At 46.6% G+C, this 25,898-nt stretch overlaps 1 protein-coding gene across 2 annotated transcripts in view; it reads left to right on the top strand.

Annotated features, from left to right (window-relative positions):
* The window catches only part of TFAP2B (transcription factor AP-2 beta), a 25,285-nt gene extending 2,774 nt beyond the window's left edge, over positions 1 to 22,511 (top strand). Inside the window, exons 2-8 of one of the 2 annotated variants that reach the window (XM_007451919.1) lie at positions 1,199 to 1,225; positions 2,378 to 2,836; positions 7,637 to 7,697; positions 15,168 to 15,387; positions 16,925 to 17,043; positions 19,173 to 19,314; positions 22,192 to 22,492. In XM_007451919.1, the coding sequence (XP_007451981.1) occupies positions 1,199 to 1,225; positions 2,378 to 2,836; positions 7,637 to 7,697; positions 15,168 to 15,387; positions 16,925 to 17,043; positions 19,173 to 19,314; positions 22,192 to 22,492 (1,329 nt within the window). Of the gene's footprint in view, positions 1 to 1,198; positions 1,226 to 2,377; positions 2,837 to 7,636; positions 7,698 to 15,167; positions 15,388 to 16,924; positions 17,044 to 19,172; positions 19,315 to 22,191 lie in introns of both variants that reach the window. The other variant, XM_007451920.1, reaches the window with a different exon arrangement.
* Positions 22,512 to 25,898: the final 3,387 nt, after the last annotated feature.

Consider the following 25,898-nt stretch of genomic DNA (forward strand, 5'->3'; position numbering starts at 1 on the left):
AGAGACAGAGAGAGAGAGAGAGAGAGAGAGAGAGAGAAAACTGCAGGTATTCCTATCTGCCTAATTTTTCTGCTCAAAAAATATAGGAGAACCCGCAGCCCGGTGGAAGGAGCCTATTTAAGTTGGGAGAAAGGTTGAACTTTAACAGAAATGGCAGTTAGGCCAGTTGAACGGGTTCCTGAAACATCCAAAAAGGTTTTCTGTTGCCCCTGGCTTTGCCTGGAAAGGATAAGTTTAGTGTACTTGAAGATTGATTGCATATATTTTAAATTGAAGTAAAAAAAAAAAAATCACAGACTGCAGGAGCACTAAAGAGGGAAAGGCTGCACGAGGGATGGAAAGCCCCCATCTCGCCTCTATCCTTTAATAAATAAGCATAATCTCCAGTATGCGTGAAAGTCTGCAAACGTCACTGTAAACAACCGGGCCCACCGGTTTACTTTGCTCTCCCCTCCAAAGGAGGAGGCAACGCCTTTTTATTTTGTTTTTTAATCTGCACAGGAAGCACCTAGGGCGACCCATTCTTCCCAGTAGGAAAGTCCCTCTCCAGGAACCAGGACACCTACGTTCTGCACAAGCCCCCAGCGATGCTCTCTCCCTCACCGCCTGGTCCAGGGGAGCAGGGGCTGCTTTACACGCGTCCCCGGCTCAGTTAATTGAAGTTCTGCCTCTTTCCTGCTAAACTTTTTCCCCGGTCTGCCTTCGCCAGCCCCCTCGTCTGATTACATCTAGTAATTCTCCACTGAATGAACGTCATTTACAATAGTAGGGAGCTCTGCGCCCGCTGCTGCTTCACGCTCCATTTGTCCTCCATTCTCCCTTTAAAGTACTCGTGTAATATTAATAGTCATGAATATCAATTATTATGAGGAGGTGTAGGCAAGCGGAGGGAGGAAGGGGCGGCCAAGCAGTCTGAGCCCAGCTTCGGGCGGAAGAGGACTGCTTCTGGAGCCCCGAAGACCCGCAGAAGAAAAAAGCCAAAAAAACAGCAAGAGGCCGATGAACAGCTCTGTGTGTGTGTGACAGGCGACACCAATCTTCTTTGGTGGGGGGGTAAATTTTTTTTTTTTTTTGATGGCTTGTCCTGGAAACACCTCAAGCTCGGCTCCTGTGTCCAGCTCGTTTCTCTGCTGGACTCCTTGATTTTTTTTTAAAATCATTGTTTGATTTTGAGCAGTAACCAGGCTTTTTTTTCCAGATGTTAGTGCACACCTATTCGTCCATGGTGAGTCTGGATTCACGTTGTACCAGAATTGCATGCTCCCTCCTCTTACTGTCTCTCTGTCTCTGTCTCTTGTGTGTGCGTCTCACTCTCTCGTCTCTGTCTTCCTTCGAGCGCCTTTGGCTTGGTAATTTAGCACCATAATTGGACGAGGCTGCAGCTGCTTCTCTGCATTTTGTGTTCGTCTGAGCTCCATGAGTCAACTGGGGAGAGGGGGGAGGCTGAACAGAAAAACTTTTTATTTGCCATTGCAGTTTGGAAATTTAGGTGACTATTTCTCCAAAAAGAACCATGGGGACTTTACCATGGCATTTCCACAGAGGAGAGGGAGAAACTCACAAACACACACACACACACCTCCCCCCTCCCTTTTCACTGAGTTTAGCACTCCACTTAGGACCAGCGCTAAGTTGTCTGGGCCTTTATTTGTTCGTTTTTTTTCCCCCCTCCCAACCCCAGGTCCTTCATCTTCACTCCCTGGAGTAGGACAGCAATAGATATATTTAGAAAAGCAACCTTAGAAAAACTCCTATGAACCACAGTTCGACTTTAACAGGGACTCAGGATATGATTTTGAATGAGATCCATTTCAATCCAACACTACATAAATTATTTAATTCCTCTTGGGGAGGGAGGGGGGACTGGAAACTCAGATCAGGCAGATTCCTGGGTCTCCTGGAATGACCAAGTCGTGTGGGGAGCTCCTGGTCAGCCGGCTGGGTTAGGAAGAGTAACAGCAAAGCCAATAATATGAAGTTTTATTTGTCGCCCTGGGCCTCTGGAAGAGTTAGGAAAAAATAGTTTAAAACACCCAGAAGAGCAAATGCCCTACGTCAGACTCCTGTATTTTTCATTAGGGAATTGAGAATCTCCCCCCATACACACTGTTACTTTACCCTCACCCCTTTTGCCGGCTTTGCACCCCAACAGAGGGCTTAGATGTTGGTTAAGTGGGTGATTCTCCCCCTTTTCCCCCAAAGCCTCGCATTTGGAATTGCTGAAATCATGCACCCTCTGAGTCAGCTTGGGAGTCTAAGTTTCAGACTCTTGCGTCCCCTATCCCGGGAAGAAGATGCCGTAGGCGGGCTTCTCCATTTGTCGATTGTATTTTTTCCTCCCCTTCTCTCTCTTTCTCTTTCTCCTCTCCGCTCCCAGGACCGGCACGATGGCGTCCCGAGTCACAGCTCACGGCTCTCCCAGCTGGGCTCGGTGTCCCAAGGACCTTACTCCAGCGCCCCGCCGCTGTCCCACACGCCGTCGTCAGATTTCCAGCCACCCTACTTCCCGCCCCCCTACCAGCCGCTCCCCTACCACCAGAGCCAGGACCCCTACTCCCACGTCAACGACCCCTACTCCCTGAACCCCCTGCACCAGCCCCAGCAGCACCCCTGGGGGCAACGACAGCGGCAAGAAGTGGGTTCAGAAGCCGGCTCTCTCCTGCCCCAGCCTCGGGCTGCCCTGCCCCAGCTCTCGGGCCTCGACCCCCGGAGGGACTACCACTCAGTCCGCCGGCCGGACGTGCTCCTGCACTCAGCACACCACGGCCTGGACGCGGGCATGGGTGACAGCCTCTCGCTGCACGGTCTCGGCCACCCCGGGATGGAAGATGTCCAGGTAACGGCACACAAACAAACACACAGTAAACAAATAACAAATGCCCCGGGAGGGGGGACAGGCGGGGAGGGACAGCTGTGTCTCCTTTGGGGGAGGTGGTTTGCATCTTTAGAACAGCACCAGCTGGACACCACGTACGTAACTGTATGTATACGTGTATGGCTCTCTAATGGCGATTTCTGGAGGTCTGATGATGAAAGCCAGAAACACTAGAAATGAAAGAACGAAGGAGAAAAATATATGTGTGTTTTGCTAGTTTAGGATCATCAGAATCAAGACTAGATGTTTCTGTCTTGCCTTAGCTATGAGACTCCTTCCTGTTCTCTTGCGCTTCGTGCGAGCAAGCTGGGTGCCCTCCCCAACCCACCCGCTCTGCATGCCCAGTAGTGGGCCTGGGCGCCCTGACATGGCAGGTGGAGTCCTGACTGCCTGAAGCTACAGCATGGAGGTGCAGGGACCTCTATAGAGGTTCTTGCTGGATTTGCAAAGACTTTGTTAAGCATGACAATGCACAGTAGAAGAAAAACATATGCTATTTTGTCCAAGCCAGGTCTTACTTTGAATGTCCCATAAGCTGTTGAACCCTTTTCCAAGATAACTGAGTTCCAGGGTCATTATCTGAGAAATGGAAGGTTTGTGAGGAGAGACCCAGAAAGTCATAGTTCTGTTTGGGAATTCATGAGGACACATATGATTTTGGAGATTCTTTTCCCCCTTTGGACCATTAAACGACTGTGGAGCAATGTTCTCCACAACCCTCTCCAGTCCTCCTTTCCACTAATACCCTCTCCCCAGTGTCACCACCCCAGCTGAAGAGGCATCATATCTTTGTTTCTTAAAAGGCTCCAAACACTCCCCCACCCACTCACTATCCCATCTGCAATCTACACAATGGAGCCTGATTTGGTGGAGAATACTTGGTTAAACTAAACAAAGAAACATCAAAGAAATGATTTATAAAAACTCTCTGGGTGATTCTGAGCAGGTCTCCTTTTCCTCCCTAATTTAAATAGTCTCCAGAAAAGATAAATATGGTTGAAAGGTATTCAATGGATCCTTTGGTCTCATTGGCATGGTTGTATATATTATGCATCATTATGGACATACCTCTGAAGAAAAGGAACACAATATGGGAAAGGGAAAGGGTGCATGAGTCCTTCCTCTTAACCTTGCTGAAGAAAATGTATTTTGAACAGTTAAAATGTGGGGACAGAATTAAATGCTGTCTGTGTGTAGTCTATGATGGTTTACTGCTTTAAAGGGAATTCAGTTATTTAATATTTCCAAAAATGACAGAATCACCTGAGTTGTGGCTGGATTTACCCATAGTCATAAGAATGGTAGTTTTGTTGATTTAGCCGAGCTTAACTGTCCCTGTCTGGAGATAATGCTCATTTCAGAATATCATATGAGAAAGGAAATATTTAATCGTGTTTTTTTTTTTTTTTAATGCATTGGGGTAATATATGTCTGGGGGGAAACGTTTTAAATTAACCTTTCTGGGTACGGTTCAAAGTGCTAGATAATGAAAGTGGATCAACTCATCAGCATTGCTGTTGGCAATGCTGCACTGGCCGTGTCACCACACTCGGCAGGCCTAGTGGTTTAGGCGACGGAACCCAAGGATTGCGCCCAAAGAGGGAACAGATTTCTTTGGTTTTAGTTTTTTGTTTTTTGAAAGAGAGAATTGTGAGAGGTTTGCAGTGTTTGGTCAAATGCAAGGGGCCAGAGAAAAACAGGGCCAGGTCAGTGTGCATTTGGGAGAGCACCTTTGTCCGAGTTGTGGCCGGAGCTTAGACCCGGGAGGTGGACAGAGCCCAGAGCAGAGATGGCGCAGGCCCAGGGCCCTCGCTGCTCCCCGCCCACCCCACCTCTCCCCGTTCCTCCCTACATGCATCCCTGCAGGTCGTCTGACGAGGTGGGGAGGCCCGCGAGACTTTCTCGGGTCGACCCTCACTGCAAGGGGTCGCGGGGGATACACTCCGCGCCTGTCCCAGGAGGGGAACGACAGGGGCTGGGGCAATCTCTGTCTCCGCCGTGATGACAGGCGTCCTGAGGCCGGGGTGTGGTTGACGTGACACGGGGCAGGTGACAAAGAAAGACAGGGGAAGAGATGGACCTAGGACCAGACCCTCGAATCCAGAGGCTCTGCCTCCTCCGTCCAGTCCCGGAGGATCCACTTCGGACTTAGGGATCTGGAACGCGGTGGGGGACGGCGGCTAAAGTTGCAGGAGCTGATGGCGGTTTCAGCGTTTCGCGTTTCCTGCAGCTACGGGATGCGTGGGCTGCGCCCCACCTGTCTGTAAAAGGGACCAGGGGTGCCTCAGCCTGGACCCCAGTCACTCGTTCCATCTCAAGGGCCTGTTGTGTGTGCTGGATCCCCCTACCCAATCCAGCCGCGGATCAGGCAGATCCCAGGGCGCTGCCAGGCCCGGGGCCCTCACACCCAGCGGTGCTCACCTGGCCTAGGGCTGGGGGGAGATGTTGTGTGACCCAGACACACACGCGGGGCCACCGCCCCGACCGTGAGAGAAGCAAATGAGGAGAGCTAATTAACCAAATGCTTCTAATAATTTTTTAAATGAAACGATAAAACCCTGTCAATTTCTATTTCAATATACTCACAGGGGCTATTAAGCCAGCAAATCGCTGTTTGGGTTCTGGGTATGCTACATTCTACCCATTGTGTATGTGTGTGTGTGTGTGTGTGTGTGTGTGTGTGTGTGTGTGAGCGCGCACGTGGGGAGGGGGGGCAGTGTTTAAAAGTCAGAAAAACAGCATCAGAAAGAAAGAGAGCGTGAGGTGACACCTAGTTTGGAGCTTGTTTAGTTGCTGTGAACACCTCTTTCCTTCCTCCGATCTTTGCTCTCTAACCTCTCATCACCTTTACTACCTAAGAGTGTAAACATATAAGGAGGTTAAGTCAAAGCCCTTACACACACACACACACACTCAAACACACCCTAGTGTCTTAAAGCAACCCCTGGTATCACTTTTAACTAAAGAAGTCTAGTAATTACGAGTCTGAGTCGTGTTTTTGAGCTTCCGCATGCAGTCCTAATTAAATCTTTACGATCCTCCCTGTGACGATTAAGCGCCAGCATGCTGCGTGAATATCCTGTACAAAAACCCAGCAGGCGTCCGTAATTAGATAGAAAATCAGACAAGAGCCTTCTCATTAACTACCACAACTACCCCACGTCGCTGATGAGGCGTATATACATATTTACGTACTGACGTGAGGGTGAGGTGTGGGCGCTCACGGTCCCGGGCCTGTGAGATCGCGGGTCTGCCCACCCACAGACACAGGCGAGTATTTCTGTTCTGCGTGGACACGTCGCCACTGTAGACACGTGAGCACAAAAGGCGTGAATCTTGTGTGTGCGCGCCCGTGTGCATGGTGGGGTCTGCTGGGAGTTCCGAACAAGTTACATGAAGCATTTTTCCTTTTTTTTTTTGCTTTGTACTATTTCTTAAGTTGGAGATGGCATGTTGTGACATGGAAAATGGTCCTTACGGAGACTAACAATTTCCCCCATCTTTCTGAGAACAGAAGAGTGGCTATGAAAAACGAAAAGAAACAAATGAACATGACCCCTCCATGATTAGATCATCTCGTTTCTAATGTGCTGCTTGTTTGGGGTACACAGTCTCTTCCTTGTGATGAACACACGCCCTGTCTGGGGATGCAGCTTGAGTGGGTGGGAAGTGCTGTCTAAACACAACCCCCCTTACAAGCCCTTTGCTTTTTACTCCTCTGTAGAGTGGGTGACAGATTAGTCCAAACGTAGGTGTCTAAGGATCAAGGAAAGCAGCTGTACATGGCAGAAAGGCCTAGCATTGATTTTCTCTTGGGAGTAGGGGGAGGGAATCCACTGCCTTTGGATGCCCTGGGATGCCCGGCTAGAACCCTTTTCTGGTGCATCCTGACAGTAAGAATATCATTCTAACAGCTATTTCCCCCTCTGAAAGGCAGCCAATGACTAGGGTCGAAACTTTCCTTCTCGGGGATGAAAATGGCAAGGAAGGTGAATGTTCTTTGTCATTACCCAGGTGCTGACTGGGATATCCTCCGTGTGTGTGTGTGTGTGTGTGTGTGTGTGTGTATGTGTGTGTTGGTGTGTCTGTAGTTACTGCCTTTCTAACAGGTGTGCTTCCTGCTGGGTAGCAGAGGTGGCAGGGTTGGGAGGGGAGCAGATTTTGCAGGTCCCCCCAAGCGATTGTCCTGCAGCAGGAAGCTCACCCAGCACAGGGATGTGTGTGAACTGCAGTGGGTGTGCGGTCCTGACAGCCTGCAGACGTGTTCCTATGTGTTGCTGTTCGCATTCCATTCCAAATTGCTCAGACTTTAATTAAAATCCTATAATGTAAACTATTACGTATTTGTAAAATGACTCTGGGGTTAAGATGCACTGGGATAGCATAGAAAACAGAAACTGCTCTGACTAATATTGGTGAAAATCTTTCAGTGCTGTCAGATTTTCACAACTCATAAGAGCAAATAATATAAAAGTTTATGTGTCTATGTAATATCTATGTTTAACATAATAACTAAACCAATCCTGCATCCCAGATGTCTCTCACAGTTTCCTTTTTCCTATTCTTCCATTGGAAGAATTTATAATTTGGGTGTATTTCATTTCTGTGTCCATTTGGAGGTAATAATGATAATAATAAAACCTCCCTTTGTGAATTAATATAAATGGAAATAACAGCAACTCCAGTTTGGACTGACATGATTTATGAGTGTGATTCTTTAATATCCAGTCGATTTGAATAGTGATGTTTTTATATTCACAGTCAGTTGAAGATGCCAATAACAGCGGCATGAATCTATTGGACCAGTCTGTCATAAAAAAAGGTATGGATTCTTCCCCCCGCAAAGTAAGAAAAGTTTCCTCTGTGTTCATGTCTTTATGATGAGTTTTCACGTTGAAGGATTTCATTATTTTATAAGACACAAATGTTTGTTCACAATCATAGCACAGCGACTATCTGGATGAAAATGCCTGTTGGGAAGAAGGAATGGGGGTGGGGGACCGCAGGGAGAAACCCGGATGAGAGAGACAGAGGAACAGAAACTATTGCCATTTTTCTCACAGTACCTTCGCTAGCAATTCTAGATGCATTGTAAATAATTGAACTACCATCACGTATGGAACTGGCTGGGAGACACTGCTTTCAAAAATATGCTATAATTATTTCATTGATAACTGGAGTTTGTTGAGCTAAACCCTATGCCATTAGGGGTAGCTCCTTCTCTCTTGGCCTTTGTATTTGATTTTTGGGGTGGTAATTTTGTTCCCAGTTCTCTGTGTTTTATGAGTTGTTTCTTCAGATTTTTTTAAATTGTGCCAAATGTGTTGCTAAATATGCTCTTCCTGAGAAGCTGAGCCGGGCTCTGCACATTTCTCAATCTTCCTACATATGCATTCATGATTTAGTGTGACTGTGGAATCACCCCATACTGTTAAAGGGCATGTGATATTAACAAATGTTTGCAGTCTCTTGTACAGCTGTAAGCAAAATAATTAACTAATTAAACTAATTAAATGTAATTACAATAACTCATTTCAGGCATATTGCAGCTGCTTAATTTTTCCCCCCTCTTCTCTGTCACTGAGAGAATGCCTGGCGATTAGGATGGCTGCCTGCTGAAAGGCCCCAATGTCACTCACATGCCACAAATTTAGGAGTTTGAATGTGTAAACAGTGCAATCTTTAATTATCACAAGAACTGGTATTTGGAGCTACAATTTTAACTACTGTAACCCTTTCTTATCGATGCTGGAGAAGGCCTGTCCTTCTGTTTGGTGTCAACAATCCCTAGCTGCAGTCACTTCTGATTCATTTGAGTCAGAGGACATTCACAAAAACAATTAAAAGAGAAAAAGATGCTTCAGAAAGTCATGCAGAATCAAGCCGGTAGAATAGGAGAGTTGTGAAGGAAGGATTCCAAACAGGGTGAGGTGTTCTCAATTTTCTTCTCTCATAAAAGCAGAAAAAGTCACTTTGAGAGGTGGGAGGTCGGAGGCGGAGGCTGTCCCTGAAATGATGCCATTTGGCTTTAGAACGTAATATCCCCAAGAAGACTACTAGGGTTTGGGGCAAAACTATTTTAAGTGTTGCTCCAAACATCTCTCCTGCTCGTCTTTAGATAGTATTGTTTCGGTTTTTAATGCCAGGGTTTGGGTTTGCTGGGACACTCAGGCTCGTGCTTTGATTTGCAACTGCGCTGACAGCTCACTTTCACCATTTCCTCCTGGGTCTTCTCTTCTGGTTAATTGCTGGTTGATGGGAGGTGGGTGTGGGTAGGAGAGGCGCTTCTTCAGTGGCTTTCTTGGTTTCTTTTCTGTTTTAGCTTCCGTCCCTTTTCATGGAAAGCTAGAACCCCTTAGCTCAGGGTTCTGTATCCTGGAAACAGAGTTGGGGCTGGCTGTAGGGCATACCCAACTGACGACCAATCAGAAATGTTCTTAACAGCCAGGCCAATAAAAATATTTGGAACTTAGCTTACCTAACAAAATGGAGCGAAAATATTCTTAGATGTGGGATGCTTTGGTTTCAGGGCTTGTAGATGTTTGTCAGTGAAATGTGAATACGTATGTATATGGGTATCTCCAGGAATAAGAAGAGGAGAATGCTGACTGTCACTGGTTCTGTTCTGGAAACTCAGAGTACTTTTTATGGCCTCCAGAATCTTTTTTAAAAATTTGCAGCTTAAAGTATCTAAGTGGCACCCCAGTCATTTTATTGATTTAGGGAGTGTGGTATGAATATAAAGTGTGAGGTCAATTCTATTATTTAATATTTCAGGTATTTGCTTTATTACCTGATGAAAATATACTAATATATTTTTATCTTTAGAGAGCCATGGGCAAAAGAGGAATAAGTGGTTGATTTACTTTTCTAGATCACTGTGAATCACTTAAAATAAGGTTATGGGTTCATTAGCTCCTTCCCTGCCCTCTGGTCTCCCGTCTTTGCCCCTCCGCCACCTTTATGAGGGATGACTCCCAGAGATTAATTTCATAAAAGAGGAGGTGAGAACATTTCCTGAACTAAATATTCTAAATTTCAACAACTGGCAAGGGACTAGGTTGCTTTATTTGTTTTCTAATGGGCTTTTAGAGAGATTTAAAAAATTCTGCCTTATTAATAAAAAAGGCAGCAACTGGCCCAGGTTTAGGTGTCTCTGCTTCTGTGTGATGTATTGAAGGCGGAAGACTTAGACATAAAGGATATATGTCTCTGTGTGTCTCTCTCTCGCTAATTATGGAAGGTCTCCCTCCTAAAATTTAACCAGTCCAATTTTCACCCGTGTTGATATCACCCCATAGATTGTAGGTGAGCTCTCTTGTTATGTTTGCTATCTGGGCTTAGCTGACATTTCTGAAGTAATTTAGTTAAGAGGAAATGAGTTGTTCCCAGTAGAGAGAGCAAACGAGTGGAGTGAAGGTAGCCAGCATGATAAATGGCTCTTTCATTTGAAGATCTCCAGAGCTCGTTTACGGCTAATTTTCTGTATTGGCCCCCTTTGAGCTATTAATGCAGTCGGCAGGGACGGGGGCTCCTCTCCTCTTAGCTGCCCCATTAGAGCTCCCATTAAGCCAGCGAGTCTCAACTCCATGGCAGGAGTGGGGGGAGTAATGAAAGGTGCTTTTTAAACTCTCCTAATCTAAACCGGCAGAGGGTGGTTAATATGATTTGAAGGGGGCTGGTCCATGAGCAATCAATAAAGTAATAATGAGAAGGATTCGGTGCATTAACAGTCTGAAAATCCAACGAGACATTAAAAAATCATTCTTAACTCTCAGTTCCATTAAGATTAGGAATCTGGGCTGGGAGGGGGCAGGGTGGTGCCCAGCTCACGTAAATGATCACTGCCACCATCCTACAGCCTAACCTAAAGGAGGCTCACCTAGGCTTTCAGAAAAAGTTTTTGGTGCAATTAGAGGCCAATATGCAATCGGCTTGACACCTTAGGTAGCAGAAAAGATGCTGGGATTTCTTGGAAAGGCCAGAGTGGCTGGAGTCCAAGGTCCAAATGTTGTGACTGTGGGGCATTTTCATTGGTCTTAGGGATATCCTGTTTGGTTAGTTTCAGTCCAACCTCCTGTTCTCTCCCACTTTTGTCCCATTAGTTCTGGCCCCTTCCCCACATAAACACTTTGATTGGTGTGGATTTTCTCTGGGTGGGGGGAGATAAGGAAATTGCCAATTTCAATTACAAGGGGTTCTGTTGGGCTTCCTCCTTCTGACCTAGGAGGTAAAAGCTCCCAGAATCTGTTGGAGCCTTTGAGAAGGGTATGAGTTTCCTCTCAAATGGAGAGGTTCACATTTCCAGAGCTGACTTGGATCCCAATTGGTATTTATTCAACTAGAGACTCTCAGCTACGTTTCCAGCCACCCAGGGAGTAATCAGAGTTCATAGAATTTCAAAGCTGGAAAGGTTAGACACGCTTCTCCAACTCCCATCCCCACCCCCCAGTGTGGGAACTGAGACAGAGAGAAGACAAGTGATTTTCTCAAGGTCCCACACACCGAGTAAGTGATGGGACCTAACTCAGCCTCTTAGGCTTTGCCCCTAAAGGATGCCAACACTGGACGTTTGTAGTTGTTTTTATGTTCCAGCTTTCTCTATGGGAATCCTTTTATTTTTCTTTCCAGGATTTCAGTGCTCACATTTATACCCATGCTCTTATATACATGTGGAATAACATTTAGCCTGCAGGTAGATGAGAAACAATGCAAGTATGAGGAAAGCGGTGATCTGCTGGTGAGAAGTAATCATTCCAAGCAATGCTCTACCTCTTGTGGCTTCCTGGTGTAGTTTCCACATTTAAGTCCAGGTACATTACAGAGGGACTTATGCTTCAATCTATTAGATGGGTTCATTTCTTCCTTCTCTCCCACCAGCAGGTCAGACCCACAGAGGACCTGCCTCCAGTCAAACACAAAGATCTCCAAGCTGTGATTTCATACTTAAGTTTAAAGAGTAAAGATTAAGAGCTAACTTATTAACACCTGGGCTCTATAGCGTCCACTAATGAATAAGATTTTCTCCAGTTTTCCTTCCTCTCTCTTAAATAAAACTCCAGTCCTTGTAATGAAATACTGATCGTTTTTTAAACCTTTTTGTCTTTTCCTCCCATCTAATGCAAGTTTAAAGAGAGGGGAGCAAATTTGGGAGGTGTTACGTCCAGAAGTTGGCCATGCTATCCAACTGAGAACTGAAGAGGGAAAAAAAGCCTCTCGGTTTTAATGTATGCACAGAAAATTGTAAACATGTAAAGAACTGAAAGCTTCACGCTGAGTTTTGCTATGCTCCATTTCCTCACCATTTCCTGCTGTCGCTTTAAACCTATCTTAGTCATCTCTGGGTTCCGTGAGCAGGGCAGTGCACTCATAATTACTAACAAATCAACCGGGCCCTGTTGCTCCCTGGGTTTATTGATAAGCTGGAGGAAAGCAGAAGGGAAAAGACGAAGAGGATAAAATATGGGGTTAATCAGCTGAGGAAAGCATGTGTGACAGTGGTGGGGAAGGTAGATGCTAACAGTAGGATGGACTTAGAAAAGCGTAGGGACAAGAAATATGTAGAGTCTAGTTTAGGGGACCAATACAAAGGCCCGGCTGGGAGAGAGGTTTAGAACCTGAGGACGGGAGAGTAGAGGGTGCAAACAAGATCGATACTTAAATTAGAAAATAGAAATATAAGCTGAAGCGCCTCTGCTCTAATTGTCTTGGTCTTTGAGGGGAAAAAACAACGCCACCCTCCTCTTCCCCCTCCCCCTAGACAGCAGAGTGCTGAGGGGAGCTGACTGGGTGGGTGATATTTAGGTGATAATATATATGCAAAAACGTACAGTCCTTGGGAGGGAGCGATATACATTCCCCAAAGGAAATTGCTCTCCTCTGGTAAATCAGGCAATTAACAATAGTGAAATTAGACGGCAGGTTATAAGATGTCTCTATAGACCTAGGTTTTCAAGAGATTTGGCGCCTGGGACTGTGAAAAGCAGGTAGAATTCCAGTGCTCGGGAGATACTCAGTTATCCAGTCTGGGAAACAGGAACTGAACTTACTATTTTCAGCTTAGTGCTAAGGTGTAGGGCAAGCCATTAAAATATTCTTTCTAAATAGTATTTACATTTTAAAATGTTGCTGAATATCAAAGATGAGATTTTTTATACATTTTATTTCTGTAGTTCATACCATGTTAAAACTACAAAGGGCCGTCTATATTTTGGGGAAAAGTTTTTCCAGGGTTACCATGATTATATATTATTTGCTTATAGCACTTGAATATGAATCTGAAATATAGAAATCAGGACTGCAGTGAAAAAAAAGACATTAAAATAGATGTGGATATTGTGCAAGATAATTAAATAATTAAATGACAGGGTGTTCCCATTTTTTAAGTAAGTCACTTAAATCCATATTTTACTCAAATTTAATTAATACGCTTCAAATTTGCATATTGGTTCACTCTCAAATGAGAAGTACTTCACTGATGAGACTATGATCAGGAGACTATGATCAGGAGAATCAGAAAGAAGGAAGCCCCCTCTGTAACTCCCCACCACCACCGTGACAGGGCAGAAGATTCACTCTGGTACCTAACATCACTCATCTGCCCTGAGACAGACTCTGCAGACAGATCCAGAAATCCCAAAATGTCTACTAAGAAGTAGAAAAAGGGAACGCTTCAGTCTTCCCATCCACTTTCCTCAGAAAGCCCTTTCTACAGGTGTTTGTAAAGGCCCAAATGCAATTCATAGTAAATAAAAGATCTGGGACCTACCCGGCTTTTAGGAGTCTCTAAATAATCATGGAGGTCTGAGTGCTAGCATCTGTGGTAGAGAGAATAAGCTGTTTCAAGAACCCTCAGGGTGGTTAGTCTGTTCTAGACAAGGGAGGTTATATAACTTATTTGGTGTGTGGGGTTCTAGGCTCCAGATGGTAGAAAAAGCATATCTTTCTCTTACTAGAATAATAGAATGAGACAGAGTCTTTATTAAAGAGGGGAAATGGAAGCATCCTTTTTCATTCCAGAAACATTGCATAAATCCTCTGGACTGGTGATCACCAAATAGTGCTTGAGGGGCTTCAGATCCCAATGCCAGGAGGGGATGTTGCCTGCCCAGTGGCTTCTAGACCCTGCAGAAGAAAAATGGGCATCAGCAGTGTAGAAGTCCAAGTGAAGGAGACTCTCAGGGAACTGGGAGGCTGACCTTTCACTGTTCCTCATTCCCAGCTCATTCCCAGCCTCTGGTTCTATCAAGCCCCACCTCTTCCTGAGGTGCAGATGACACTGAAACACAATTAAACAGAAATACAGGCTGAAGAGACTGAATGCGCCTGGGTAGCAGTGGCAACCAGCTGTCAGCTCTTATTAACTTCCGCATAAAACATACCTTGAGTGCGGTTTGTTATCAATTACTTGCCGAAATGAAACAACTGGGGCAAGGCAAGACCGCTGCTCACATGAATTAGAGTGATTGGTTGATTGATCAGGGCACCTGTTGTAAATCATAACTGCTCCAAACAATCACCAGCCGGTGCTTTACATTAATTTGTAAACAAAATTCATGTCACCGCAGAATTGCTTTCACTGGAGAGGAGCATTTGGGTTCATTTCTAAATGAATCTGTTGTTAGGATGTTGGAAAGAATGGGATCCACTGTAGAGAAATGAGCAGCTCTTTGGGGCCCAACTCCCCTGTTTAATGGTATTATTACTTGGCTGTTCTTGGGCAGGGTGACAGATGGTGCCCACCCTTCTGATCCTTGCCAGTGATGACCATAGATTTGTGTCCAATAGGAGAGGAGGGAAGGGTTCCCCTAAAGACCATTGGTCTTACTATTTTATATCATTGATAGGGGTGATCACCTTCAGGCTTCAGCACCAAATGTGATTATCAGGAGACAGATGAGGACACTAAGATTCAGAGAAGTTTAGTGAGATGTTTAAGGTCACACAGCCAGCACGTGATGGAATCGAATTTGCCTGGTTTCACAGCACAATCCAAACTCTGGGTTGCTTGTTTTTCTTGATTTGTGTAGTGAGCGGGACAGTGGCAAGCGACTCTCACATGTCCACACGCATGGGGTAAGTTTCCAGAGGAGTGATGGCTTTGCATTTGTTTGTACACAGTGCTCTGAACGCACCGCAGAACCACGGGAACAAACACTTCCTCCTGCAGCTTTCCGCTTGGCTCCTGCCCTGTGGCCTCGCCCCTGCGCACTCAGAGACACATTCTATCGGCCGGTCACCAGGATCGAAACCCGGTCACCTTTATGGCATATTTTTTTTTCTCCCTCTCTAGTTCCGGTTCCTCCCAAATCTGTGACTTCTCTGATGATGAATAAGGATGGCTTCCTGGGAGGCATGTCTGTCAACACCGGTGAGGTGTTTTGCTCGGTCCCCGGCCGTTTGTCTCTGCTCAGTTCAACTTCAAAATACAAAGTAACTGTGGGGGAAGTTCAGAGACGGCTGTCGCCCCCCGAATGCCTCAATGCGTCTCTCCTCGGCGGCGTCCTCAGAAGGTAACCCCCCGTATCAACCACATTTTATACTGCGCGGTTGCCTAGCAACCGGATCCCTAAGTGCGTGCAGCGGCCGCCAAGGGCTCAGCGCGCCCCCGCACGCTCCGCCTCGCCCTTCCGCTCGCCTTGCGGGCCTGGGAACCTTCCACTTTCACTGCCCGGCACCTGGCGCCCCTCTCCCCATCCCCAGGACCCTTCGGGGCATTCTCTACCTTGAATGGGACCCACAACCTAAACTTACCTAAAACAGGAGTTTCGTACCTGCAATGTACTCTGATCTCTACTTTGTTTGAAAGTGCACTTGGCGGCCGACTAAGTTAGTCCAGTGCCACTAATGCATTGTGCCCCGCAGTTTGTAAAGCTCTGTTCTAGACTTGCGTGACTTCCTTTCTTCAGTACCACCACCAGTAATAACAATGACACCACTTTAGAAGTATTGACAGTTATTCCTTGGGGCCATTCATATGCTCCCCGATATTGGAGAAAGAAAATCTTATAGACTCCTTGTGGAAACTGGGGAAGGAGGTGGCTTTTATCTTAAGATTCAAAGCCTCCCCCAAAGTCCCTGCTAACGCCTGAATCCTTTGGTTAGTGTCCCTGATATGAAAGTGACATTGCATGAGATGAATTTTTCAAGTTAGCCTATCTTGGGGGTTGAAAGTCCCTTTCTTTCCTAAAAGTGGCTGGGTGAACAGTACAGCAAGAGAGGTCAGAGTAACTTTATTTCTTGTAGTTTTGCTCAGACCTTAGCACATAAAGGAGGGTCCTTGGGAAGCAGTAGGGGTGTGACCCACAGACTTTTCTCACTTTGAGTCCTTTTGCTCTGGTCTACTTTGTAGTTCAGTTTTCAACTGAGTCCTTTGAGCCCCACAACGTGGAAGTTTCTTTCAGTCACCCCTGGGCATTGATGGTGGGTGTATGAAACTTACTATGCGATTAAGTGAGATAATCAATATAAAGTGCTTATCACATAACTAAACTCCCTCTAATGCTAGTTTTAGTGTTATTATGATTACCATCGTCATTAGTGTCATGTTTCAGTCTTCCTTCCCCTTTTAACCCAATTCCATTTTATAGCAACTCTTGACCTCTTCCTCTCAAAGCCCATCTGTTTCAGGCCAAGCCTTCTCCTTTCTGAACCACACAGTTCTCTCCCTTTTTTTGGTAAGGTTGTACTTGCCCGGTTTCTGCTCACCTCACTGGCTCCATGACAAGGAAAGAGCTGGGCTTGTGAATGTGCGACTTCTACCTTCCCTGGACCGACAACCTACACCCTAATTATTCCCGTCTGGTATCTTTTTTTTTTTCTCACCAGATTAAAAAAAGTAAACGACTCAATTTTTTTTAATGCTCTGTATTGCAGAAATTAAGCAAACCTCAGCAAACTATCAGCAAATAACCAAAAGGAGGAAAAAAAAAAGTGCTAAACCTCAAGTTAAAACCTCTTCAAGCTCCACTGGGTTTTAGATTGCTAAGTCTAAACTTTGTTTCAGGAACACTCTGAGGTTAATCAGAATGTTAATTCTTGCAATTTCAGAGCCAAATCGAAAAATGGGGGGAGATCTTTGCGAGAAAGGCTAGAAAAAATCGGTTTGAATTTACCCGCGGGCAGGCGCAAGGCAGCAAATGTCACGTTACTCACCTCCCTGGTGGAAGGTAAGCAAGACGTTTGGCCATTTCACGAAGTGGTGGAGCTTAACTGTCGGCTGAAGGCTGACATTTTACATGTTTTATGATTAACTGGAAATCATTGCAATTGTTGTGCCCTTTTGAGTTGGATGTCAAGCGATTGCTTGAGAGAAGTTCAGAGGTCCTTTTACTTAGAGGGAGCGGCAATTGTCCAGAGGCCAAGGGACAATGCAAGGGTCCCTGAGCTCTGGAGAGTGCTCAGGTCTAGTCTCCAAGCCAGTGTAGGGGTCGTCTCTGCAGCCAGGTGCAGGACATGGTGCCTGAAACACCCTCTGTATGAACTCCTGCAAGAGTAACTCTGTAAGAAGCAATGCATTCTATACCCCTTCTCCTTCCCAGATTTTACCTCTGAGTCGTCAGTAGTAGAAAACACAGTCGATTCATGAAACTATTATTGCATTCATGACCTCTAATGGTTATTTTAAAACTCGTGTCACTCTCAGGGCCCCTATCTCCTGCTGATTACCTGGGACTTATTGTTATTGAAATACAGCTTTATAAGACCAGTGACCTAGGAAAAATATGGGGTGGGGAGTGAGGAAACATGGAGGGGAGTCGTGTATGATCTTCAGCTGTGAATTTAAAGGCCCATACTTATAACAAGCACACTCTAATTTGCTCACCGTTTTGGGATTGCGGATGATATTTATGGTATGTAATAAACAGGATCTTCTCCACAGTCTAGAACAAGAGGATCTGCATTTGAATCTGTGGGATGTGGAAGGGATAGGAAATAGAGCCAGATGGACCTAATGGAGGAAGTTGTAGAATTTTCTCTAGAGTCTAACATGTAGGTCTTGGTTTTTTCTTCTATTTTTATGGATGTGATATTATGACACTCCTGTGGGGAGTTAGTTTTTAGAGGAGGGGATCTTAGAATATTTAGGCAGCAACCATAAAGTCATCACATTTACAGGCATTGCACTTTGCTATCTTTAAGGCAAAGTTGCCTGGCCCAAACTTACCCCCAGGGACAGCGGTCACTAAATTTCTAGACCACATTTATTAGTGGTTGACTCTTAGCCTGGGGGTTTTACTTTTTGCCCTTTAAGGCATTGCTAATATCACAATCTTCATTTTGAAAAGCAGTCAAAGTAATTTCAGCCCAAGACGGATTTAGGTGGAAAAGGAAGGAAACTGGAAAACGCACTGAAATGCCAATATTCATTTGGCAGTTTTCAGTGTTATGAGTTGTTGTAAGCACTGTACCTGAAGTCTTTGGTTACTATGCTAATGATGATTAAAAGTAAGTCATGCTCCTTAAAATAACGTAGCTATGGGATAATTAAACATATCTCTTTTTCATGTCGGGATCTTCCCTTGAACCCCGAAGGCTGTGCTTTAAAGGGCAATAATGCTTTATTCGAAAGGGGCTTCCACATAAGTTAAGGAATCTTCCAGCTGTCCAGGTTTTCTATAGCTGCTGTGTCACCTTTGTGCAGTAGGAAGTCCTTAAGTAAGAGAATGATGGCAGGAACCTCTGAAGAGGAGAAACCTGAAACCTAACTGGCAGGAAACTGACAAGGAGATTAAATATTTCATTGCTGGATAGAAACGGATCCATATACGATTTACATATTCTTTAATATATGTGGACATAGACACACAGGGGTCTATATTTGTATATGTTAGTTATTACAGGAAGATACAAAAGATAGGAAGACTTTTAAATTTTATTTAAAGCAGGTGTAACAGATGCTTTAAAAAAGAAAGGGGGAATCTGGCTTGACTATCCAGCTCACCGTCTGTCTAGGTGCAATTGTATGGTGGTTCCTGAATGCCTGCCCACCTTTCCCTTAAGACAAAGCATGGGGTGTGGGAGACCTGAAGCTGTTCAGGGGATGTCTAGCTAGGACTTGGCTGGAAGGATGATCAGGGAGAGGCTGGAAAGAGCATCAGGAACAAAGTTTGTTCCATCAACGTCAATTACGGTCTGAGAACCATGTTTAGTTTGGGCATCTGTCTCATCTTTGCTATTAACCCTTAACAGTTGGCCTCTTTTGTAAATAATAACAGAATTGACCAGGGAACGCCTCCTGCCCTTGGGATGGTCAGGGACTGGGTGCTGATTATTTCCTCTGCGGTTGTCTTTTCAGGAGAGGCTGTTCACTTAGCTCGGGATTTTGGGTACATTTGCGAAACGGAGTTTCCCGCCAAAGCCGTTTCTGAGTATTTGAACCGGCAGCACACGGACCCCAGTGACCTGCACTCCCGGAAGAATATGCTGCTGGCCACCAAGTGAGTGTCCTGGACTCGTGGTCCTCATCCCAGACTCCCAACCTGCGGAGCCGCCTCGCTTGGGAGGAGGCGGTGGGAGCGGCAGCGCAGACTTCCTCGGCGGGGCAGGGAAGAAGCTCAGTGGTGGAAAGCCCGTGGATGGCTGGCTAGGGAACCCTCCCATCTCCGCCCCCCTCCGCACCCACCCCTCAGCGTTGATTATGGGCTTCGTATTTGTGTGTTTTCTCTATTTCTTAGTTTCTGAGAGGGATGGCTTTATTAATCCGAATCCAGGCTTTTTACAATTCACATCCCCAACCCTGGGGATGGCAGGCAGACCTTTTCCGGTTGGGTCCCTGTTCCAGTTCTTTCCTGCATCCCTGGATGCATATTTCTCCGTGGGGTCCACATCTCCCTGTCTTATCCACACAGCCACGCGTGCTCGCTCAGGGTGTCTATATGTCACCCACGTTCACCCATCTCTACCCGCAGCTCTAATTACTCTCTTTCCAACGTTGCTGTTTGGCATCTTCCACAGACGTAAAATTTACTACAACTCCAGAGGGGAAAATAGTAAATCTCTGGCTAAATTTAGGTCTAGAGCTCATTTGAACTTTTACAGTGGGTTTTCTATTTATTTGATTTACTCCTGTCTTTGGCTTCGATGTCATATTGCTGGTGTTTTATGGCCGGCTCAGGCCTGCAGTGGGCGGCGCTGCGTGCGCCCGCACGTTTCTCTCGCAGGCGCGGCCCAAACAGCGGCGCTCATTTATTTAGTGCTGGAGGACGCGGTTTGTTCCGTTGACAGCGTAATTTAAAGAAATATATGGAAGGCTGAAAAATCATTTGCTCAAATTTGTCCAGATGTTTTTGAGACGTGATTGGAATTTGATTGCCCCTTTCCGCAGGGTCAAAAAATATTAATGTCCCAGAACTTTAATTGCTTACAGACCCTGGTTTGGGCTTTGAAGATTTAAAATGTTTGACTCTAAGCATTTGTTCTCCTCAGTTCAGCATTTCCTTTTTGGCACTTTGGTAATGAGTACAAACTTCAGGAAAGCCTTTAACCATCTCTTCCAACGATCAAAACCTGGCACCCACCGTCTTTTTAGAAGGCTTTCCTCTGATGTACCAACTAGCAATATAATAGATCTTTGTCAGTAAATTGCTCTCTTACCCCTTGCCCTGGTGGCTAGTGGCAGGGGAACTGTTGGTGCTTTATAAAAGAGTAAAGGTACTTTGGGGAAAAAATAAAACTAAAGTGGCTAAATTAGATGACAGGATTCCACAAACAACTCTGTGGTTTCCCTAAGGAGTGCTTGTGGCTTCTCTTAAGGCCAGCACTTCTTAACCTGGGGGGAGTATCAGAATCAGCTGGGGAGCATTTTCAAGATAATTATTTGTGGACCTAGCCCCAGGCTCCCTGAGTGGGAATCAGTGAGGGTGGAGGCCTGGATGTGTGTATTTGAACCCCACAGATGATCCTGAGGTATGTCTGACTTAAGAACTGCCCTATTTAGGTCAGAACTGTTACCTGTTTCTTCCTGGTTGGGAGGATGTATGCATGCATTTCGAACAGAGAAACGAGTAGTGAGAGGATTCCTGGTAGTGTCCTCTACCCATCAGCCTTAAAACCAAACACCTTTTCTGGCTGAGGCAGGTTGGGGAGGAGGTATTCCCCATCTAATTTGGCCATTTCTCCTCCTGGGAGTAATCCCCTGGGAAAAGGTGCCCCAGGGTCACTGACATGGGCCTCCAGGTATCTGCCCTATTCACCTGTTGGCCAGGCCAGGTGTCACCAAGTGTCAGACTATCCCAGGGAGGCCTGTGATTGGCGTTCTGTAGTTTTTCTTTTCTCACCACCCTGGAGACCAGGTGGAGGCAGGCTGGCAGGAGTCTGCCAGCCTGTGAAAGGCTATGACCTTTGGGATGCCATACCTCTGACCACAAGGTGAACCAAGCCACTGGACCTTCAGGGCTAAAATCCTTTTGTCCACCTCCTATATTAAAAATTTCTCAAATAAGTTTAGTCCATAGTTAGGCACGCAGGATTTCTAAGGCTGGGAGATTCCTCGAAATTGTCAGTGCCTTGAAATAAAAACCTTCAACAATAAAAATCTACCCTCCCTGGAGTCTTAACCATCTACCTTTAGGTTTTATTTAAACAATGTGGGAATCCTTTTATATGGACAACAACATTGTTGTACAAAGATCTTTGGTAGTCTGTACTTTAAAAGAAAGGGGAAAAGGGGTGGTGGTGGTGGGAATACTTCCCTTCTCAAATGCTGCAGGTAAACAGCTTTTTGCTTTGAATGGAATCGGCATTCTCTCCTGGAATAAACAGTTGCTTGCCCTGGGCCACGCAAGGCTCCAGCAATCTGCTTCTGTGCCAGGGACAGGCTTGTGGCCCAGGGCCCTAACTCCTTCCCGGCTTTTTGAGTCTGATCACCAAGAGGTTGGAGAGGCAGGGGAGAGAAGGGGGAAAGGGCTTTTAGAGGAACTGTCAGGTAAGAGCTAAAAGTTACTGAAGATTGCAAATCAAACGCTAAAGCCTAGCACATTTCCCAAAGCGGGGTTTATGCAGTCCTGGAATGAAGGGGGAAAGATGGGCAGGGGGTGGGGGGAGAGGCCAGGCTTTGGGATGGAAGGGGTGCCTAAAATCCCCACCCCCGCTTTCCTTCCAGTCCCAGCTGCTCTAGAAGGGAGAACGCTGCGAAAGGAAACAGAGCGGAATCGCCCACATTAGCCTCGCTCTCCGGCTCTCCCGTGACTGGGCGCCCCTGGGCTCTTGTGAGCGTCTCCTTTAGAATGTCAATGACAACGACACTGAGGGTGTTTTTTGTTGTTGTTGTTGTTTTGCTTTCTTATTGTTGTTGTTCCTCTCCCGCCCCTTTGCAGGCAACTTTGTAAAGAATTTACGGATCTGCTGGCTCAGGACCGGACGCCGATCGGAAACAGCAGGCCCAGCCCCATCCTGGAGCCGGGGATCCAGAGCTGCCTCACGCACTTCAGCCTCATCACGCACGGCTTCGGCGCCCCCGCCATTTGCGCCGCGCTCACGGCCCTGCAGAACTATCTCACCGAGGCGCTCAAAGGCATGGACAAGATGTTCTTGAACAACACCACCACTAACAGGCACACGTCTGGGGAAGGCCCAGGTAGTAAAACTGGCGACAAGGAGGAGAAACACAGGAAATGAAAAATTAAAAAAAAAAAAAAGAAAAAAATGTTTTAAATACAAAAGGAAAACAGAAAAAAATTTAATTTTAGCTCTAAAAATATTGGATTGGCTTTGGAAGAATTATATTAGGTAGAATACACATACAATCAAAGTTAAAAAAAAAAACAAAGCTAAATAACTTAAAAAAAACTTGAGGCGTACCACGGAGCAACAGTATCGGTTCTCAGTGTCTATTTCAAGATACACTTGGAGACAACCGTCCGGATTTTCCACTTCGGTTCTTTCGAGCTTAGTAATACTGATAATAAAAAGAAAACCATGATTTTTTTTCCCTTTGGAAAATAAACATAAGACTAAACGTGAGAAAACTCTTATTGGAAGAAAATCGGAGAAACCGTGTCGGTGTCAGTGCTTTGAGAGCTGGTTGACTGAGACGCACGAACTTTTTAAATTTTTAATATATTTTTAGGAAACTCTCTGGCAGTCCCCGCCCTTCCACCTCACCTCGCCCCTCTCCCAGCCACCCTTTTTTCTACGTTGCCCGCCCTCCCTCCCTCCGGCTGTCACGGGAATCTTCTGGGATGAAAAGGCGTGTGGTTAGCTCTCTGGTGCGCTGTTGTGGTCCCCTCGGTGACCCCGCCCCCGCCCCGCCCTGTGTCCTTAACTCAAGGGGGCCCAGCTCCGGGCCGTTTGCTTAATTAGGGAGGGCGAGGGCGGGCGGGGCGGGAGGCCCGCGGGGACGCAGGCTGTGGCTGCAGCTCTCGGGCCGGCTGGCCGAGGAGAGGCTCCCGCGTCCCGGCCGAGGAAAATCCGGACCAATAAGTTGATTCAGACTCCTCATCAGTTCTTTTCCGAAACGTTACTAGTTCCCAGCCTTGCCAGCATCTGCCTACAGAGCATCTTGCATTTGTTATCATATGTGTCATCTACCAATTTTAAGAACAATAGTAAAACCCAAACACAATATGAATACGTTGATTAGTATGTAATTCCTTCGGAGGGGTATGTACCATTTCATTCTCTTCTGTTTTCCAAAGCTTTGCCCGCATGGTTTATGAGCTTCTTCAAAGAGGACTTGGGCTTCCTACACAATCTATAAGGTACAGAGAAACAAAAAAATTCCGATCCCTTTTCAATCACAGCCTGTGTGTCAGAGTTCTGCAGGTGCACTTCTTTAAAGAAGCTCAAAGGGAATAACTTAGAAAGTGGCCAATAAGAGATTGAAGCAGCTTTGAGTCTAGTTGCTAACAGATACCTCAACACAGAATTCCGGGGAAGTGGGGAGCTGCTAAATGAATTTTAGGGGAGAGGAGTAAGTGTTCTTGGAGCCCAATATTTTAACATTATTGCCTTGCCTTGCCTTTAAAGCGGATTCCATTTCCTTGGGCTCTTTGGTGATTGTGGGGAAAGCATCAGCTTTGCTAGTGGTCGAGTGGTCGCGGGGAGGGGGGGGGTGCAAGCTCCCATGTTTCAGCAACAATTGCTTTCTTACAAGATGCTTTATGAATGAGGCGTTTTTTCCCCTCCCAGACGTGCACTTGTTTTTGGCAATAATGGTAAAATAATGCAAAGTGAAAGGAGCTGTATTTCAGCTTTGAATGTTACTGTCTGGATACACTGGGACTATTCCCAGTGGATAAAGTTTCATACATTTAATATCTCTCACTTCTGGCAGCCCTGCTCCTTTCTTGGGCTTCACCTGAGCATTATCTTGAAATAAGATCTGAAACCCATTGTTCCCACCGTCCCCAAAGCAGTGGGAAATCCCCAGGGGCGAAGGAGTGGATGACCTAGGTCTCTAAATAGAGTGTGCATGAACGCATCTCTTTAAACAAAGTAGGCATTAGGACCTTTGCAGCATCCCTTGAATATAAAGATCCAGAGGATTGTTCTGCAGAATTTACAGTTAGGACCCACGGGGACTCTCAGGTCTGCTGCCCCATGGGCCTTGGCCTGGGGAGGAGGGAGGTTAGAGGGTCAGATTTAGGAACCTGCTGAGTTTTGCACTGACATTTTTATGGGGGGGTGCTGAGTTAGGGACCTGGTTTCAGACCACCAGGAGCGCCCAAGCAATGGCTGATGTCAGACCCCAGCCCATCCACGTCAGCTTCTTTGGGGGCCTCTGGGTGTGCAGGGCTCAGCCATAGATGAGTTGATAGGAGTGCAAAGGCCAGGAACTAGACCTCAGGGAGCGTGTAGACACTCCATCTCTTCCCAGTTCAGAAGCCTGCGCCTTTGTCCGAGGGCCTGGCCGCTTGCATTAGACGTATTCTGATTGCCAAAGGCCGGGAGAAACCGCACTGAAAACCATCGTCTCCTTTCCTTGCAGGGCAACGCGCCCCACGCGTGTGACGTGCGAGAGACGCGATGGACGCGCCTTGCTCTTACTGTGCAGGTCCCGAGAGCGTGGGGGCCACTCGCGCCCAGTCGTGTTGAGGACATAGAATCAGCCGCTGGAGGGGCCGCGGGCCGCGCGGGCCCTTCCCGCTCTCGGTCTCACCCTAAGGGCTAAGGCGACCGAGAAAGCCCGGTGCTCCAGTAGGTAATGGGGCGGCGCCCCGCGGGCTGCAGGCGGGAGGGGTCTCAGCGCTGCCCGAGCCCCTTGCTGCCAGCGGCCGCCCCGGGCGCCTGCTTCCCGAGGGCGAGTGGCCTAGAAATATCCAGGGGATCGAAAGCTTTCCCCGCCTTTGCTGGTACGAAATCTCTCCACCCTCAGGCTCCCAAAGGCGGGTGATGGGGTAGGAATTGTCTTACTGGGCTACGCAGGCTCCTTCGTCGCCCTTCGCCCTCCTCCGGGCGTTCCTTTGGCGCCCGGGCTGAGCAGAGCGCTTAGCATCTCTCCCCCGCACCCCGCCTCCACGCAACGTGGAGAGAACCCACTGCCCCCTCTCCCTCCCTCACTTCTCCTTTCCTGTACGACCCCCGCCCCCTTGCTTTCGTTAGCCAGGCCTGCTACGTTTATCTGATAATTGAGTTATTAAAAGATTTGGTTTCCTTGGGCCCATAAATCAATAAACAGTGGGATTAACTCAAGAGTTGGCCTTTTAAGTCAAGGGAAACGTTTAAAGCAAGCCCCTTTGAGTCTTGTTTCCAAACTAAACAGGTGAGTTGCAGCTCTCCCTCCACCCCACCCCTGCACTCTTAAGACACTGTATCCAAGCCGCCTGCCCACTCCTAAGTGCCCGGTCCCAAACCAAAAGAGCTAAAGGTAGAAAGCAAGAGTCAGGACGTGGCAGCGCTGCCCTCACACTTTCCACTTTGCAAGTTCCTTTGGAGGTTCTAAAGGTCTCCTGACCATTCTCTGTCCAGTCCTGCCTCCTCTTGCACGTATTGTGGCTCTCCTAGAAGCAAAAAGAGAAAAAAAGGGCTGTTCTGGGCGAGGATTCTCCCCTAATTAGCTTGCTCCCCCCCCCCCCCCCCCCCC

The sequence above is a fragment of the Lipotes vexillifer genome, unplaced genomic scaffold (genome assembly GCF_000442215.2).
Source record: "Lipotes vexillifer unplaced genomic scaffold, Lipotes_vexillifer_v1.1 scaffold147, whole genome shotgun sequence".
Classification (NCBI taxonomy): domain Eukaryota; kingdom Metazoa; phylum Chordata; class Mammalia; order Artiodactyla; family Lipotidae; genus Lipotes; species Lipotes vexillifer.